The sequence below is a fragment of the Rhynchophorus ferrugineus genome, unplaced genomic scaffold, assembly GCF_030347505.1.
Source record: "Rhynchophorus ferrugineus isolate W39M unplaced genomic scaffold, kcgeb_rfMv2 rfM3, whole genome shotgun sequence".
NCBI classification, from domain to species: Eukaryota; Metazoa; Arthropoda; class Insecta; order Coleoptera; family Curculionidae; genus Rhynchophorus; species Rhynchophorus ferrugineus.
In genome coordinates this window covers 3,906,162-3,926,249 of record NW_027472582.1, presented here as the reverse complement: position 1 = coordinate 3,926,249, position 20,088 = coordinate 3,906,162, and the positions used below count along the sequence as shown (strand labels likewise).

The following is a 20,088-nucleotide window of genomic DNA, read 5'->3' as shown; positions in this document are numbered from 1 at the left end:
ACATAATGATTTTTATTAAAACTACAGTAAATCGTATAAAACTGTATATTTTACAACAAAATACCAACATATAAATAATAGAAATATTTCCTAACTATCATATCATACAAAAAATCACGCACACAAAACTAAGTTACAGCTACTATATAAAGTTGAGCAACACCATTATAAATAATGTTTGTATTTTAGCCGATTTAGATGCCCTCGTACTTTTATATCACAATAGTTAATGACTAACCAACAACGGACTAGACGAGTTTCATCAGCGAAGACAGTAACCAGTAAGCTATCTGCAGTCCAACTATTGCCAGTACTACCTTGAGACATTGATGGGCGTAGTAGAATCTGAAAAATACAAAATATAAATAAAATATGACTAGCAGAAGTTCAAGAAGTTGCCATTCCAGAAAAAGCTTTAAAAATGTTATTAAACTGGATATGATAACATAATACAATTTGTTATAAATCGAATAGCCAATGTATAATTCATTCCTATTTATAGTATTTATAGCCCTTATTGCCAATACATATAAACTACACTGAAAAAAGTACAACGATTAAACAACCTTTTTCACAATCATCATTTTAACATTATTTTTAACATATGCAGAGTTGTTTGTTTCAGTGTTAACTGGAGGTGGCATCAAATCCCCTTAGTGCTGACGTTGTCTTATTCTTAGATATTGTTTCAAGTTTAACAAAATTTACCCTACTAGAAGTTAATGTATCATTAACTATAACACGTTATATGTTATATATAATAGCCACCCCCATATTTACCTGATTTAGCTTCGCAAGATTTCTGGATCAAAAAATCACTTTGATGATTTTGTTTTGAGACGAATGTTAACATAAAATCTAAACCAAAATCTTTTAAGAGTACCAAGGACTAGAAAAGTTTTTAGCGTAAATGCGTTACACCACATTGAAAAGAACAAAATACTATTTGTGCTTAAAAGTTATAAAAAAAAAACTACTTATTATCTATTTAATCTCGTATCTAGAACAGATTAATCGTACATCCAGAATTTAAGGAAATTCAAAGAAGGGTATGTGTGACTGAATTATTAAAAGATTACAATAGACAAAGACCAAAAATATATATAATGTGAAAAATAATCATATCATAAAAAAATCTCAAACATCTAGAAATGTAGTAATACATTCTCAACTAGCATAATTTAATAAATTTTAAGAACAAAATACTAAAAAACTGACAAAAGAATATGGCAATAATGCCAAATATTGGAAAATTATTATACAACAGATTCAAACATTTAAATATTGTTTTACTTTTAATGTTGTTCAATTAGTAAATTATCATGAATACATTCCCCAGGGTAGTGTCTTGGAACCACTCCTGTATCTATTCTACACTACTGATATCCCAACAACAAAAGAAACAGTACTTGGAACATTTGCCGACGACATTCAACTCGACCTAAAGGCAAAGAGAAATCGTAAAGCCAATTTGGACCTATGGGGTGCAAATATGGTATAAGAATAAAGTTCTACGATTAATTACCAATGTTTATCGCTACTTAACCAACGAAGGGCTAAACAATGACTTTAAAATCAAATGCATATATGAAGTGATCCAAAATTTCGCCTTAAACCATGAAATAAGGTTGAAGCAATACAGCTACTGGACAACACGCAGGAAGTCAGAAGATTGAAGCGAGCCAAACCACAGGAACTTGAATAGTGTATAACTTTATTCCTAATTCTAGTTTAAGTAGATTTATTTGATTTTAATTTTGAAGATGCATATTAATGTATTAATAATTATAATTCTAGCTCATAATATTTAATTATCGATATCAAGAATCAAAATAAATTCTATCTATTTACCTGTTCCATCTTTTCTTTGAACGTTCCAAAGTGTCCATTGGATCTTGCATGAGGTACATTCTGATTCCGATCAAGTAGCTCTGGAAGAATTTGTCCCAGTCTAATTTTCTTAAATCCATGAAGAAGAGTTCCTTGTCTTTGTCCGTCATTTCTTCCAGAAGGCGATCGGACCCTTCTGATTTGAGCGTCCATTCTCTCACGGCGAAGTACGAGATAACTTCCAGATATTTATGGATTTTCTTGTAAGCACGCATCATTCTGAAAATATGTTGAGAGTAAATTTTTATCTGCCAAGAAGTGTCAGTTGTATCAGTTTCTTTAAATTTTCTTCAATCAAAAGTTTTTTATTATTTATTATATATATATATATATATATATATATATATATATATATATATATATATATATATATATATATATTAATGATATTAATCGCAAATGCCAAACATCTAGTCGATTAAGTATATTTTTCAAAAACGCAGAATCAGTATATAGTTAATATAACAAGAAATACTGTTATTCTTTTAAACATTAATATTGAGCATGAATTTGAAAGATTTGATGAAAGATTTGCTTATGTTATTAAGCATGAAACCATTGTCTATCATGGAAAAACAATGGAAATAAGAAATTGGAATCTCAATTACATGAGTCATTTCAATTATTTTTAAATAAATTATATTATGTGTCAATTGTGTCTTTAATTTTGTCCAAAGTGTTAGGTTTCAATTACTTTGTATATTGTGAAAGAGTCCCTAACTATTGTGTTTGTAAAATTATATTTAATACAATGTGATTTAGTTTTACTAATGTGAATCGAATACCGGATACCAACCAGACAGATTGAGTGAATTTGTTTATTATTGAAATAAAGTTTAAAATTACAATTTGCGCATTTAATTTGCCCAATTATCAACTGCTAAAAGTTTGAGAATATTAAACACCTATCATGTATTGTTTCAAAGCAAAATAGTTTAAACGTTGGAATGGGGAAATTACGGTTGGGAAATATTAAGTGATGTTAATATTTTATAACGGTTATAATTTGTGTTGTAAATATGGCGATTTTTAAATTTTCTGCTCTCATTTCTACTGGAATGTTAATAATTACACATGTAATTTAAATATGATTTTTTATAATACATCATATATCATATATCACTAGTCATCATGACTATTGAAGAATCCCTTAAAACATATTTATACACGTCATACATATGATCTACCAAGAAAGGGAATTATAAAACTCACCAACTTGATCAATACAACATTTAGATTAAAACATCACAGGCACTTGGAAAATGTCGAAAATTGTAGTGATCGAAATAATAAGATAAACGAAATAAAAGCCTATATCACGGCAGCCAGTAATATCTAAGGTTTTTGAAAAACTCTTGTTGAAAATAATAAAACCGATCATAGAGAGAAAAAATCTAATACCAACACACCATTTTAGGTTTACTAATAAGCATTCAACAATTGACCAGGTCCTCAGATTAACAGATGTTATTGAAAAAGCCTACGAAAGTAAAAAGTATGCTCAGCTATATTCTTAGATGTAGCACAATCCTTCTATCAGGTTTGGCATGAAGGTCTTATTCATAAACTACAGAAAATGTTACCAAAACAACACACCGAACTACTATCATGTATACAGTTAGAACGTAGATGTGTGTTGAGTTAGACAAGAGGTAGTTTACTCTAGAGTAAAAGAAGCTAAAGCAGGTGTACCACAAGGAAGTGTACTGGAGCCAATGGTTTATCTGCTCTACACTTGTGATATACCACAAATGGAGCATATTATGATGGCTACATTTGCTAATGATACTGCGATTATAGCTGTGGGAAATAATAGTGAAGAAACCACACGAAAATTACAACAAGAAAGTGATAATATAAATAAAGGGACACAAGCTTGGAAAATAAAAATTAACCAAAGTAAATCTGTGCATGTGCAGTTCACCTACAATCAGACCGTACAAGCACCAATAACATTAAATAATACTATCATTCCATATAGCAACAACGCCAAATATCTCGGAAGGAATGTTGATGCAAAATTTCGCTGGAAGGAACATATAAAGAAGAAAAGAAAAGAACTGGAATTGAAATATAGGAAAATATAATGGCAAATTGGAAGAAAATCACAATTAACAGCACATAATAAATTGCTATTATATAAGCAAATACTGAAACCTATATGATCATACGGAGTTCAATTAAAATAAACAAAATACAAATTTTTCAGAACAAACTCCTGAGAGGTATTGTGGGGCACCCAAATACTACAGGACTGACTACCTACATCGAGACCTTCAGGAAAGACTCCATTCTCATGAAAGTATTGCAACTTTTTGATCAAACCATCTGATCTTGTGCAGTGTTGCGTAGTGAGGTGAATTTAATAAAAAATACAGCATGACGTGTATAACAAATTGTAGGTTAGTCATAAACGACTAGTAACAATGTAATAATTAAATAATAAAAAATATATAAATAATGACTGATTTACCTTGGTGTCCTTCCCATACATAGAAGCACTGTGTCAGTCAAAAGAGCAGGTATAATGTGCAAGAAGAATATGGCCACGAGGTAGACTGGGTAATATTTGATCAGACATAAACTGTAATACCAAATGGCTTTGCTCAAGGGAAATATCAACCCATATTTTTCACTGTTCTCCATATATTCACCCCACGTTATTGGTTTCTTACTGCAAGTCTCGTAATTGTAAACCGGCATTTCGAAGGTTTTGTTTTCTTTGATACCTAAAATGCATTCAGTGGATGATTATGATAAAATATGCATCTTGAATGATGTGACATACTTTTCTGGTAGGATTCCCCGACTCCCCAAGCAGCGGCGATCATACCATTCACTACCATGTCCACAGGTACGATGTTGGCATTCACATTACCATCAGCTCGAAGGGATCTGATGAGACCCATGCCAGATCCAGCCACGACGCCTGTTGGGCCGTACATGTTGTTAATCCAAGCTTCACACGGTTCTTTGTACGAAGACACCACTGAAAATTAAAAATTATTAGATTGTTCTTTAATTTTTAATCAAAATATATATAGACTTACCGATGGCTGGTCTAAAAATGGTTACGGGCAGATTTTCTCCTTCCCTTTTGACTAGATCTTCGGCTACTTGTTTGGTGAATGTATACGTGTTAGGATAATCACCAAGCAATCTGAAAATATATATAGTAACGTTAAAATGCCTGATACATTCAAGCAAATATGTAGTCTATTCAAAATAGCAGTGAACTCACGTCATCAAGATGTTTAAAGTATTGCCTATCGCAATTTGTAAATTCGTTTTAGAATCAGACAATGTTTTCCTTCTAGTTTTATTCAACTTAATAAAAGACAAAATGCTATCTGATATGTTTGAATATATAACCGGATCAGCCTGCAAATGTCGTGAAAAATTCTTGAAAACATTATTGATAAAGAGTTTATAAACCGGCAAACGTTGTTTTGGCGCTTTGCTTGAGAAATGTAAAAATCAAATTACGTCTCCAATTACTAACTTCAAACAGGACTTCGACAGGAATGGGACTGAATAGGAATATATCTTCGGCAGAAATATATATCTAGGAAAGCAGCCGAACATTATCTTTTGCCATTTAGGTCAATGTTTATTTAGTTTATAAATCTATGCACTTGTTTTATAGTTCCTCCAAACCTGGATGATATATGCATTTGTTGTACTATAATATTAGAATAAATGATGTTTCTTTTTATCTTATTTAGATTATAATTTTGTTCAAATGAACTAAAACTATGAATTGATACAGCAATGTTGCGATTTTTTTACATCATCAATTTAGATGACTTGAATTCACTGTTTATCGAACACACTATACTTACGTCGGCGTCATTTGTGCCAGAATATTTTCCGGAACACAGTCCGCCATGGCTATCAGTTTCTCGCCGTCTATCCCCGGGGGATAGACCTTCTCCTCGATGACTTTCTTGATGCAATTAGCGAAGACGGTGGAAACGTGCACGTAAGACTTCAGGTTCTTCATTTGACGGCTGAGCTGGAGTAAATCTCTCGGTGTACGTATGTTAATGGCCGTCGCGGTTTTTATGTGTTCATCGAATCGTACAGTAGCAGCAACGTGAAACACAATATTAATCTAGGAGAACAAGAAGATGGCTGTATTATTGGATGGATATCATATAAAAATATATTTCAAATAGCTAACAAAAATATAAAAAAGCGAAATTTAATAGTATAGCAAATAACATCATCATCAATATATAGCTGGAGTTCAGGAAAAATGTCTCTACTTCTAATCCAATAAGCTGCCAATGATGCTGTTGTTTCAAACATTCTATCTCTACTAGTGATTATTTTCATTCTAAGTCTATGAAATTGTACCTCAATAAACTATATGATAACAGATTTTTGAAAAATTACTACATATTTACTTTACCCAGAAGAATGTCATTTGTGCAGAAAAAATTGATTCAAAAGAAAAATTGGCCTTTTAAATAGCGAAATTTTAAATGAGAGCTAAAACCTTCCAAATTTGCACGTTACATAGTAGTTTTGGTCGCACTGGATGGTTTGCATAGTACAGGTCTTATTTATACATTATTTTCTTAATTTTCTATTATACTTCTAATTTTCTATAATATTATAATGTGTATAGATAATGCGAGGACCCCTAATATAATTATACATCGCTAAAAACTTCAAGAAGACAGAAAAATTAAATATACATGGCGGAACCCAGCCAAAATAGTTTGAAGATTTAACATTTAGACAATTTATTCACTGCAATAGATCATTCTAATGTAAATATTTATATTTTAAGTACCTTTAATGATGTCTCTGTTAAGTGTAATTAACGTAATATAGACGTAGATAAGGCTGTTGTTTATAAAATTTGAGGTGAAGTCTCATTTGACTAGTTTAGTTGTTCAAATATGCATGTCAGTATATGCCTCTTCAAGTTTCGAATATCAACTAGACAGGAGAAAATGGGCTTCTAACTGAACTCGTTAAACATTCACTGCTGTTCAATACTGATCAAAAATATATTGTCAAAATACAAAGAAAAATATTAATTCAAACCTTGAAAGCTTGGTTGCAAGCAAGGGCCATCCAAATCCTAACCTAAATGTCATTGAAATTAAATAAAGTAAAAAAATCTAAGCAGAGATCTAGTTTAAGAATTCATAGGAGAACTTAATATGTTAAAACATGTCTAAACATAGATTTTGTAAAGTATGCTAGTTGCACATGCTTATTTGATTGTAATGCTATTAATTATTAGAATGAACTTACTTACAAAATTATATTTACCCAAATATTACAAGGTAAATTAATATAATATCAGATACATCTTTTTGTTCTACAGAGTTGATAAAACTTTACAAAACCAAACATTTGTTAACGTTACTATCAACTATGTAAAATGAATATTTTAGCAGCCTTGTCAAATATATTTGCATCTGTATCTTCAAATTATCATTATAACATATTCAGTAGATTTGCTATCGATACACTTTTGGTTTATCTTTGTAAATATAGAGCGCTTTTTTAATATGTTTTAAAATTTCCTTTTATTTGGACTGGATCTACAGTTTAACGTGGGTTCCGAACCACGGTCCTCTGCATTATGCCTACCGACTGGCGATCCGATCTTACCCAGCCTGGTCACTGGCGTGACTGGGATCATTTTCTTTAGGACAATCACAAATATTAGACAATCACAAACATAAATTTACGACCATGCCCCAGCAGAATTCGAACCCGCGACTATAGCACAAGTAGGTGGGCCGTCCTGTCGCCTTTACCATTGCGCGACCAAGCCGGCTATAGGGCACTTGATTTCAATAATACTATTGTCGCAGTTCCAAAATGGCGATTGTGCTGTTATGAGTTACTCTTTAGAGTTATTACTAACATTTATGGTCATTTATTGGTAGTATTTTTACTTAATGTTCTCAATACTCTACTACATTTCATGGTTAGTGCGTCTTGAAAACTCACTGAATCATATAAGGGTTGCATCCACTGTTAAGTTAAAAGATAATGGAACCTTGTAATAGTGGAAGCCTCATTTGTATAATTTTCATAAATACTTTTTTACAGTTGATAGGAGACATTTTTACGTTATTTAAATAGTATAAAAACAGTATAGTGTACTTCAGGGTACTGTACCGGATATATCAAGAGGGTAACTAAGCCACAATATGCCTGACATTGTACCTAGGATAAATGGACCTTCGGAACCTTCTCATTAAAAAGGTTCTGCAGAGATTGGAACAAGTAATAATCCGAGAGTATTATGCCTGGACTTTAATGTGATATCTCGCTATTCAACGGGTTCAACTGTATAGTGACTGGCTTCATTTCTTAGAAAAGAATATGGAAAAGAGTTTTTTTCCTGGCCCAATATCAATGATCAATTTTATTAACCGCAAAACACTGGAACACAACTGCTAATTCTAAAAATAACTCCGTATAATAACAATATACCATACGAATAAGGAAGAAAACTATTAAGTCTATTTTAGCCACGTTAAATACGATGTCATCCAAATTAATACGTAAAAAAACAATAACATTATCATAAGAATGTACTACGCATTCTATAAAAAGAACCGACCGCAAATATATTGCAATTTGTTTTATTTTTAATACTTAAATTTTAAATTCCGTTTCAAAACAGCTAGTGGGCCAATTAAGATTTCGTTTTAATTTTAATTGAGTACATTTTTAGATATCAATATTAAATTGGAACTAGATATAATAGGAAGAATATAGGAAGTGATTAAAATAATAAATAATTGTGTATGAAACGTAAAAATTAGTCATGCATTTTTTCTTCGTTTACGATTTGGCGACTTTTTAATAGTAATAACATATTTAATGACAAACCAAATAAATAACCAGTACAAATAGAATCTTACTCATTTCGTGAGGATAGTTTCTGTATAAACTGTAACCAAATGTATCACAAGATAATGTTCAAAAAAACATCAGAAAAATACTGACGAACTGATGATTCAAAGAATATTTTTGATTAAATTCAAGTTCATTCTTTCACAAATGGCTGCCCCGCCATACACCACAAGAAACTAAGAAATAATTTGAAAGCAAAAAGAAATCCATCTTGAGATATATCGAAAAATTTAAGTAATATTGGAATTAATTTACCACTATTAAAGAATATCTATGACATGACATAATATAAGGATGTCTTACATTATACAAAACATTAGGACACATTATAAAAAGGGATATATCGAAAAGAAGTCCGAAGTGAGCTTTGTCTATTCTCTGAATCCAAATCTGCATCAAAAATCAGCATGCAGCACTACATGGATAGTTACAGCGCATCTTTCACGTAATTTTAAACAATGAGAAATACAATGGAAGCTCTGTAGAGAAGGAGGAAGGTATATATCGAAGAGGATTATAAATAAATAGATATACATTTAAAGTACGAAGTGTTACAGGCTTACTAAGTCATAATTTGGCAACTATAGCTTCCAAATACACGCAAATGTCATACCTCGTCAATAAGAAGCCTCTTGTCTTGAATACTTAGTCCTAAAGTGGGTAAAACACAATCTCCGCCAACACCAACCACTTTGTGTCTGAATTTTGGACATTCCTTCTTCATCTTGTCGAAAATGATGTCATCGAACATCTCGTCAACTCTTTCTTCCATGCTCTTCCCTTTCTTGTTGCGTACCAACAGATAAAGCGTGGATACTGTAGGACATGACCTCAACAGTTTCTCTACCAGTATTTTTCCTGTAATTAACAATTAATAATATCATTATAATTACTCATAAAACAATTTGTTTTGAGAAAAACAGAAACTTTAAGAGATAACATATTGTTTTGATGTATTTTATTCGGTATTCATCTACTAGTGATCATAGAAATGCATTTTCACTTAGGAATTTTATGTATGTTTTTTTTTAATTTATGGATACTTGAGTCAGATTATCTCTTCAAGACAATTAAGTGCCATTTTTTTAATTACTTTTAAATACACTATATGATAAAATAAACTAATTCTTTAAGACACAAGAAATTATAATCAAAATATGAATATAAAAGATTTTGCTATTTTCTGCAGTTTTAAGCTTCATCACTACATTCGAAACACTCTATTCTTAGTTGGTACTTACCGAGAAACCCTGTTGAGCCAGTAATAAAAATGTTAGCACCGTCAAAGAATTTTTGAATCGGTGTTAGGTCCATGTCATTATTGATACCATTAATATCACCTATATTGGTGATATTACTCTCAATATATGGGGAACTGTCCAAGTTCTTCAAATTGTTTTGACTCTCGAAGGTCGCATAACCTGAAAACAAAAATATCTACGTAAAATCATCAATTTATATAGAAACGCGCAGTATAAAGCACCGTGCAACTAAATTACGTTGAATTTCGCACTAAATTACGGATAACATGTTATAAAATACAATCATACCAGCCATGTTTAAGCTGGTATTGATTTTTCAGATTTATATAGGGCAAGGCCAACAATTCGCTCGCAAGCTTTGAAAGTTTTCCTTGTTTTAAAAAATGATCTTAATTGTCTAATCTAGTTATAATTCAACCATTATTCTTATTCGATATCATGTTTTAAATAACATCAATTATACCTTTACACAATTATCTAAATCACAATAATAATAAATAAATTCAAAATTATTGTACGTGAAATTATTGAAAAAAATAAAAAGAAGCTAGTCTAGCCCATTAATATTAATAAATCTATTATATTTAATAATGTGGGTTGACAATGGGGGGTAAACTTTTATTTTGTTTCGGCGAATTACTTTCTATCAATATTATTTGTTTAAAAACTAAATAATTTATCGGGATAGTGTATTAGGACTGTACATCATCTTTAAGGGTTATTATTTAACTTAAAACCTTTTTATGAACAATCGGTACAATGTATTTTATACAAAGAACAACAAGATCATTGATGGTCGCTACTTTTTCCCATCTTTCAGAGAATTTGCAGATTTTAACTCACAAGAATAATGTATCTTTTAAGACTATCCACGAAACGACCTTTATTATAGAGGAGTTAAGGGCTGCTCAGACAGGTCACGACTCATATGTCGAAACAAATAGTAATCTAAAGAAGCGATTCCAATTAATGGTTGACGCATAAACATTTGATGATGCCAATCAATTTACAATATAAACAATTTAAGATAAAAAAGTACCAAATTGCTTAATATAAGCTTCTGTTGATGAATATAAAAGGTACACAGAAAGGTAACATCCATAGACTATCATGTAATAGATATACGATTAATTTCTTTAATAAAATGACTCAAAATATAATATATTTTAATATTAAAAACGTATTCCTTTTAAGATCCTTGAGTTATTTTCATCTATTTTAACCAAAAGGTAGTTTATGCCCTTTAAAGTAACTATACTAATTCTTTCTAATTATGTCGAACTGGTGATAAAAGTAGTCAACAGGTCAATTGGAAAAGTCCTCGGGCTGACACATAGATGGCGGTACTAGAATTAAATCCATATGTTTTTTAGTTAGCACTAACCCTCAAAAGATGCAACTGTAGGATGATTAGTTCGTGAATAATAGCATTTTGAGTGAAGCAAATTTTGTTATTGTGAAAAAAATGGTAATAAGGAATTTTGCGTGTTGGTAAAATATTGCTTTTTGAAAATAAAAAATACAGTTGAAGCAAAAACTTGGCTTGATGCCGAGTTTCCGGATACTACCCCAGGAAAATCAAACATCAAGGATTGGTATGCTAAGTTTAGCCGTGAAGTGAGCACCGAAGACGATGAACACAGTGGACGCCCAAAAGAAATTACTTCCGACGAAAACATTAAAAAAATCCACAAAATGATTTTGAATGACCGTAAATTAAAATTGAATAAAATAGCAGACACTCTAAAGATATCAACTGAGCATGTACATCATATTATTAACGAATATTTGGCTATGAGAAAGCTCTGTGCAAAGTGGGTGCCGCGCGAGCTCACTTTTGACCAAAAACAACGAGTTGATGATTCGGAGTAGTGTTTGAAGATGATCAAGCGTAATAAACCCGAGTTTTTGGATTGATATGTGACAACGGATGAGATATGGCTCCATCATTTCACACCGTAGTCCAATCGACAGTCATCCGAGTGGACTGCACACCCTGAACCAGCTCCAAAGCGTGGGAAAACGCCACAGTCAGCTGGCAAGTTTATGGCATCTGTATTTTGGGATGCGCATAGACTAATTTTCATTAGCGTTATTGGACCGTTTGAAGGTCGAAATCGCTGAAAAACAGAAGCATTTGAAGACAAAGGAAGCGCTACTTCACCAAGACAATGCACCGTGTCAAAAATCCATGAATTGGGCTTCGAATTGCTTTCTCATCCAACGTATTCCTCCGATCTGGCCCCCAGCGACTGCTTCCTGTTCTCAGATGTCAAAAGAATGCTAGCTGGGAAGAAATGTCCGTCAAATGAAGAGGCGCTCGCCGAAACTGAGGCCTATTTTGAAGCAAGGGACAAATCGTATTACAAAAATGGTATCGAAAAGTTGGAGGGTCGCTATAATCAGTGTATCACCCTTGAAGGGAATTTTATTGAATAAGGAAAACTAAGTTTGCCAAAAAATTTCTTTTACTTTGGTAGTCCGGGGACTAAATTCAGCTGAATTGACTCAAAATGGATCCTCAAAAGTTGTGGAATGATACGAGTTAAGTTTTAATCAAAGATGCGTCATGAAGCACAGCATCATACTGCATAACAATGCAAGAGCTCAAGTCGTACTGCTTGTTAGCAGTTTTATAATAGATCCTGCAAAATTAATGCACTATCCTATTAAAAAATAAGTTTTTATTTAGACGTCAAATGATTAACTTTACATAATCAATTGCCGTTCAACATTGTATTAATCAATAAATATTATTTAAACGTTTGCCCTTGATTTGTGTCGTATATTTGCACAAAAGCTACGCACAAATCAAAACACGTGTCTAATGCAACATTTAGTTGAGCTAGTTTACATTTTTAAAACAATGCTGATATATATTGGATGAATGCATTTTTCGCGATATTTTCTTCCAGCTTAAGTCTATATTTACAAATTACACGAACTCATAATCAAAGACTCATATGAAATAAATGTCTCAAAAAATAGCTGAAAATGTATATTAAAATCTTCTATCATAAATTTGGATTTTCTGACTTATTTACATACGGCTGACATCTAACATAAAATATATTATAAAATATTCACCAGCTCTAGAGAAGAATCCCAAGAACCGCGGCGTCGAAGACCATCTCAGCATCTATCGAAAGGTTTCCAAAAATAAACAAAGAAAAAGTCCAGAGGAGGGTACTGTGTCATTAAATTATTATGCAGCTATTTTTATTGATACATTGGGGGAATTTCATGAATAATCAATTACGAAACACTATGTCAAATCGATTTAACATTCCATTGGTATTGTATGGGTGATTGGATTGTTATTGCTACTAAATGAAATAATTATTTTAGTTTTTAAGTGATATAATGAGTTATTATCTAGGCCATTCGTATATATAACAATATTACTGACATTGAGCCTTTAAAAATCAGAATGTAAAGCAAAAATTAATAAACCTAGATCAATCATCGAGACGGTTTATTTTTCTTCCGAAAAAAACGTATAAGTTTTAACAATATAGTCGAATATAATAGTTAATACGTAATAATAAACTGTGATGGCGATGAAACGCCACACAGAACTGTCATACATCCATAGAACACAAGTTACTTCAATAAAAGCTATAGGTCTAGAAATCCAAAATTTGTAGTTATGTTAACAACTACTGACGCATTTTTATGAATTTTAGGAGTCAGGTTATATTCAATAATAAATGAGCATGCGTACAAATCGTGAATCAATACACTTATAGGACAAATTAACGTATTTTTCTAATTTGGCACCTACTGAAATTTGAATTTGAATTTGAAATATAACATTTTCAATGCTGAATATAGTTTCATTGAAGCAACTAAACGTACCTAGACAAAACCAGTACTAGAGCTAACAGATAAATTGAAAATTCCCCGGTCTACCATAGTAAAACATATTTTATTGCAAAATAAGTTTTTTTCTATTCAACATAATTCCCTTCAAGGGTGATGCACTGATTATCGCGACCCTCCAACTTTTTGATACCATTTTTGTAGTACTATTTGTCCTTTGCTTCAAAATAGGCCTCTGTTTCGTCGATCACCTCTTCATTCTCAGCGAGTGAACAGGAACAATAGTCGCTGGGGGCTAGATCTGGAGAATACGGTGGATGACAAAGCAATTCGAAGCTCAATTCATGGATTTTTGCCATCGTTTTCACTGACTTGTGGCACGAGGCATTGTCTTGGTGAAGCAGAACTTCCTTTTTCTTCAAATAAGGTCGATTTCGTCCTTCAAACGGTCCAATAACGCTATGTAATAGTCGCCGTTGATGATCCTTCCTTTTTCAAGGTAGCCAATAAAAATTATACAGACGCTATAACCTTACCAGCCGACTGTTGCGTTTTTCCACGCTCTGGAGCAGGTTCATCGTGTGCAGTCCATTCGGATGCCTGAAATGATGGAGCCATCTTTCATCCATTGGCACATAGCGATGCAAAAACTCGGGTTTATTACACTTAATCATCTTCAAGCACTACTCCGAATCATCAACTCGTCGTTGTTTTTAGTCAAAAGTGAGCTTGCGCGGCACCCACTTTGCATTGAGCTTTCTCATACCTAACACATTCAGTTGATATATTTAAAGTGTCTACTATTTCATTCAATTTCAATTTACGGTCGTTGAAAATCATTTTGAGGATTTTTTTTATGTTTTCATCTGTAACAATCTCTTTTGGGCATCCACCGTGTTCACTGTTTTCAGTGCTCATTTCACCACGTCTAAACTTAGACATCATGCTTAATTTTTGCTTCAACTATATTTTTTCGCTTCAAAATGCAAAATTTTATCAACACGCGAAATTCTTTTTATCCATTTTTTTTCACAATTACAAAAGTAGCTTCACTCAAAATGCTATAATTCATAAATTAATGATCCGACAGCTGTCCAATTCATAAACGCATCTTTTGATCCACATATGTGTCAAGTGGGGGACATTTCAAATGACTTGTTATAGTACCAAGTTATTACTTCTAAAAAATAAAATGTTGGTTAGTTTAGGATTAACAATTGTTTAGAAAAGGTTAGATTCTGATAAATGATCATTTTGCTTCAAGCTGGACTCAATCATTCACTGCTTCATAAAATCAATTATCTACAAAAAAAAATTGAAAATCATAAAAATCCCAATAAAATGTAGCAAAATACTCAGGGGGTAGACATAGGTATCTTGACTTGAAAATTAACTGACAGTGACCGACAAACTTTAAAAAACAGAACAGCAAAACTGTAATTTTAGAAATATAAAAGACTATATTGACTAGCTCAATAGTGAAGTCCTTATTATAACCAGCACATTGCTGCCAAGCACTAATACACTAAATAACAAATACCAAAGATGATAACACACCCATACACACTGTCAAAAGTGTTCAATGTTGATTTGAGCATCATTAAAATATAATCCTGCCCAGCAAAATCCCCAGAGCTTAACATAATAGAAATTTTATGGGGAGTATTTTAGACCGGAAAGTAAGGAGTATTTTCCAGAGTCAATATCACCGTAATTAGTGGCTGTTTTGATACAATAATGGGACAGCATTCCATTGGAAACTATTCATATACTGTTCGAATCCATTACGTGAAGAAATGCAGCTGTTTTATAAGTAAATAGTGACTAAATACCTTATTAATAAATGAATATTGTATATAGCTCAGGTACTCACCCTATAAATTTAATAGTAAACATTCAAGTGTCACAATTAAGTTAGAGATACCAAAGATAAGTATGAATTACTATTTTTATTTAATATAAGGCGGTAAAATATTTATAAAATATTTAATATTTTTAATGATTAAAAAATGAGATTATAACATTTCACTTCGGGCACCTATATAATTATTCCAATTAATCGTTTTCGTGAAAGAAATCGCCGTTTACCGTTAGCAGCTTCTCATAGGGTCTCGAAGGTAGAAAGTAGACCGTAGATTCGTGTAACCAGTTTCGTTTTATCGAGGAAGAATGATGAATGAACTTTCAGTCGGGAAAACCAGCACGTATTCAGTACCGTTCTTTTTCATTTGCATATGCGAATGGACAAAAAACATATAACATTAATTATGTTTAAATCAATATGTAAGTATCGGTTAACTGTAACTTGTCTGTTGAAAAATGCATCTACTTTTTTTATTCCCCTGTCTTGAGTTAGCCAAAGCTGATAAATATAACTTATAGTTAAATATTTTATATTTTTCAACTAAAATAAACTAAATCAAGAGCCCTGCGAGACTTCTGTAGAAATCGGAAGTGATTGACAGAGGATGCTATGTCTGGACTCTATGATATGTTAGATACATCAAAACATCTCAACCAAATTAAATATTATCATTGTTTTAATAATCTCTTTTTTTTTGACACACATTTTAAAACTAATAACTCATGACCTAATTATTTTTCCGTAATATAGTTTTTCAAGTCCAGATCAAACATTTCATATCAAATATTTCGTGTTTCATTTTTTGGCTGATCTTAGGTACCCTTAGTGTGTGGATATCATCATTTCTAATACTATAGAGCATTGACAGCTCCAAAAATAATGCTTCTGGAGACTGCTTTTAAAAGAGTATAATTTTTGAAAGTCTATAATGAAATTAAAGGAGACTTGTTATTTCAATTTTTGTACTGACATAGGTATTTCAAAACATTAGGCTGCCCTTGCCAAGATGCTAATAAAAAGAGTGTTGGGAAAAGGTAAAATTTAGAATAAAGTTTAATAAGGTTTTGTAATATGTGTATAAAAAATATTTAATTTTGTTTTATGTTTTTTTAATTGAATCTTTTAGTAATAGGCCTGAACTGTAGTTTAGACGACTAAGCAATATACACACCGAGGGTAACATCTTCCTCCCTATCACTTCAATCAAGTCAAAATGTTATGGAAAGTGGCAAAGATTAACTACAATAGATAAGCTGGTCGAGAGAGAAAATTATATAAACAAGAAGTATTAAGATATGTGGAAACGATTGTTTACAAAACACCCTTAGGTTTGGATTGTTTGGACAACTCGAAGACACAGAAAAGAAGACAAATGGTGGAATTGTATAATAGTGTTAGATAGAAATTATGTTAAGACCTTAGTTATTGAGTTGGATAGAGTCTCAGAACGTGACAGTGAGTGAATGAATCGTTCTGTAAGAGGTATTATGATTCAAAGCTGACATTGCCAAGACAAGGTAATGAGAGTGGATAGAATAACCTTAGAAAACTGTATTGTTGAGTGTAGAAGTAATTATTAAAAATATATATTCAAAATATAGAGGAACATTTGGTTTATATATACAAGAAGAGAATGAATACTAACAGTTTTACAGATATGGCAAATCCATTATGGCGAATACAGTGATCAAATCTAATTTTATTTTAAAAATGTACACAGATAGTTACAGACAAAACTGTGTAGAAACACAGCGATATCAGAATTATTTGAAAAAAAAAGCACTGCAATGAAGGAATCAAGAACTAAACATAAAAAGGTAAATATGTTCTCTAATGAAAATAAAATACATTATTTTAGTTGCAGTTAGACATATTTTTTTTAGATTACAATTTTTTATTTGTCAAAGCCAGAATGATTTAATAAAGTTATATTAATTATTGTTTATTTTAATATGTAAAATATATTTTCTAGCAATTTTACAATTATATGCCTAATTTATAAATTAATTAGGAAAATAACCAATGGAAAAAAGCATTAAAACTCTATTTACATCATTTACTATATACTTTCTCTTTTATTCGAAGTAGAGAAAATATTTCGTTATAAACGTTTATCAGTTTTTGTCCCCGTTTTTTATTTAATCATATTCGCGAAATAGCTCAGATCACACACCTGTGATTTTGACGCTGAGTGAAAACATTATAAGAAAACAACAAAATCCAACATTAACCAACAAGAGGACAGACTGGGAAGGATTTGTTGAAGAAATAAACAATCGAATTCAACTAAATGTTCCCCTTAAGACAGAAGACCAATTAAATTATGAAACCGAAAAATTCGTTGCAGACATCCAACAGGCTGCTTGGAATAACACTCCAGAAATTAAAACTTCAACCAAAGGAATAAATTACCCGAAAGAAATCAAGGAAATGGTAGCTGAAAAACGAAAACTACGGAAAAAATGGCAGCAAAATAGAACACCTGAAAATAAGAATATCTTAAACAACATAACACAAAGGTTGAAGAGGGAAATTTTGGAAATTAAAAACAATTCCATAAATAACTATCTACGAAATTTAACAGATGACAAGAACACAGACTACTCGCTCTGGAAAGCCACTAAATACCTAAAACGATCCTGTCTACATAGTCCTCCGATAAGAAACATGCATGGAAGTTGGGCACGCAGCAACCTGGAGAAAGCAGAAGCATTCGCTGACCATTTAGAGAAAACTTTCAAACCAAACGAAAGTGAAATTGAACATACTTTACCGGACATAGACGGCGAAAATTCGACAATTCAATTAACAACTCCGAAAGAAGTCACCAACGTTATTAAAACTAACATCAAGCCAAATAAATCACCAGGCTATGATTTAATAACAGGGCAATTGCTGCACAATCTGCCAAGAAAGGGTATTATAAAGCTCACTAACTTAATCAATGCAGCATTTCGACTGAAATATGTCCCAGACGTTTGGAAAATGGCTGAAATAATAATGGTTCCAAAACCTGGAAAATCACCAAATGATATAAAAGCTTATCGACCTATCTCACTGTTACCGATGATAGCTAAGGTATTTGAAAAGCTCCTCTTGAAAAGATTAAAACCAATTATAGAGAGAAAAAACCTAATACCAACACACCAGTTTGGGTTTATTACCAAACATTCAACGATTGATCAAGTGCATAGAATAACAGATGTTATTGAAAAAGCCTATGAAGATAATAAAGTATGCTCAGCTGTATTCTTAGATGTAGCACAAGCTTTCGACAAGGTATGGCACAAAGGCCTCGTCCATAAGCTACAGAAAATATTACCGAAGCAACACACCGAACTATTAAAATCTTACATCACAGCCAGAATGTTTAGAGTGAAACAAGAGGAAGCTTACTCTACAATAAAAGAAGCTAAAGCAGGTGTACCACAAGGAAGTGTACTGGGGCCAATTCTGTACCTACTTTATACATGTGATATACCACAAATCGAAAACATTACAATGGCTACATTTGCTGATGATACTGCTATTCTTGCTGTCGGAAACAATAGCGAAGAAGCAACCCGAAAACTACAACAGGCTACTGACGCTATAAATAAATGGACCCAAATCTGGAAAATACAAATTAACCAAAACAAATCTGTGCATGTTCAATTCACCTATAAACAGGCCGCGCTTACACCATTGACCATAAACCACACTGTCATACCATACAGCAATAATGCTAAGTATCTCGGAATGACACTTGATGCAAAACTACGGTGGAAGGAACATGTCAAAAAGAAAAGAAAAGAACTTGAGTTAAAATATAGAAAAATGTATTGGCTAATTGGAAGAAAATCTCAATTAACTATACATAATAAATTACTTCTATATAAACAAATATTAAAACCTATATGGACATACGGAATACAATTATGGGGATGTTCCGCAAAAAGCAACATAAATCTAATACAAGTTTTCCAGAACAAAGTCCTAAGAAGCATCGTAGGTGCACCCAGATATTACCGGACCATTTATTTACATCGAGATCTTCAGATACCGACTGTCAATCAAGAAATTAAAAGAATTGCAAAGAGACATGAGGAGAGACTTCACTCTCATGTTAATTTCGAAGTATTACAACTCTTGGACAACACCAAAACCGGACGCAGACTCAAAAGGACCAAACCATTTGAACTTGTGTAGTGTGTTGTAGTGTAGTGCAGTGAGGTGCATTAGAAAAAACTCAAAGTGTTAAAACAATTATTATTATGTTAGAGACTATGTAGGACTGATGAGTCCTATTAGATATATACCTAGATTTAAGCTATTATAAGGACAAATTGTAGGTTAGTCGGCAACGACTAGTAACAA

The 20,088-nt window shown here is 32.1% G+C and overlaps 1 protein-coding gene across 1 annotated transcript in view; it reads right to left on the bottom strand.

Moving 5' to 3' along the window:
- Positions 1 to 20,088, bottom strand: part of LOC143192522 (fatty acyl-CoA reductase wat) — a 45,872-nt gene continuing 25,784 nt past the window's right edge. Inside the window, exons 2-9 of the mRNA XM_076397916.1 lie at positions 10,026 to 10,205; positions 9,398 to 9,642; positions 5,733 to 6,004; positions 4,941 to 5,050; positions 4,679 to 4,879; positions 4,364 to 4,619; positions 1,852 to 2,109; positions 1 to 345 (exon numbers count right to left, since the gene is read on the bottom strand). Coding sequence (XP_076254031.1) covers positions 249 to 345; positions 1,852 to 2,109; positions 4,364 to 4,619; positions 4,679 to 4,879; positions 4,941 to 5,050; positions 5,733 to 6,004; positions 9,398 to 9,642; positions 10,026 to 10,205 — 1,619 coding nt within the window. The 3' untranslated portion in view covers positions 1 to 248. The remainder of the gene's footprint in view (positions 346 to 1,851; positions 2,110 to 4,363; positions 4,620 to 4,678; positions 4,880 to 4,940; positions 5,051 to 5,732; positions 6,005 to 9,397; positions 9,643 to 10,025; positions 10,206 to 20,088) is intronic.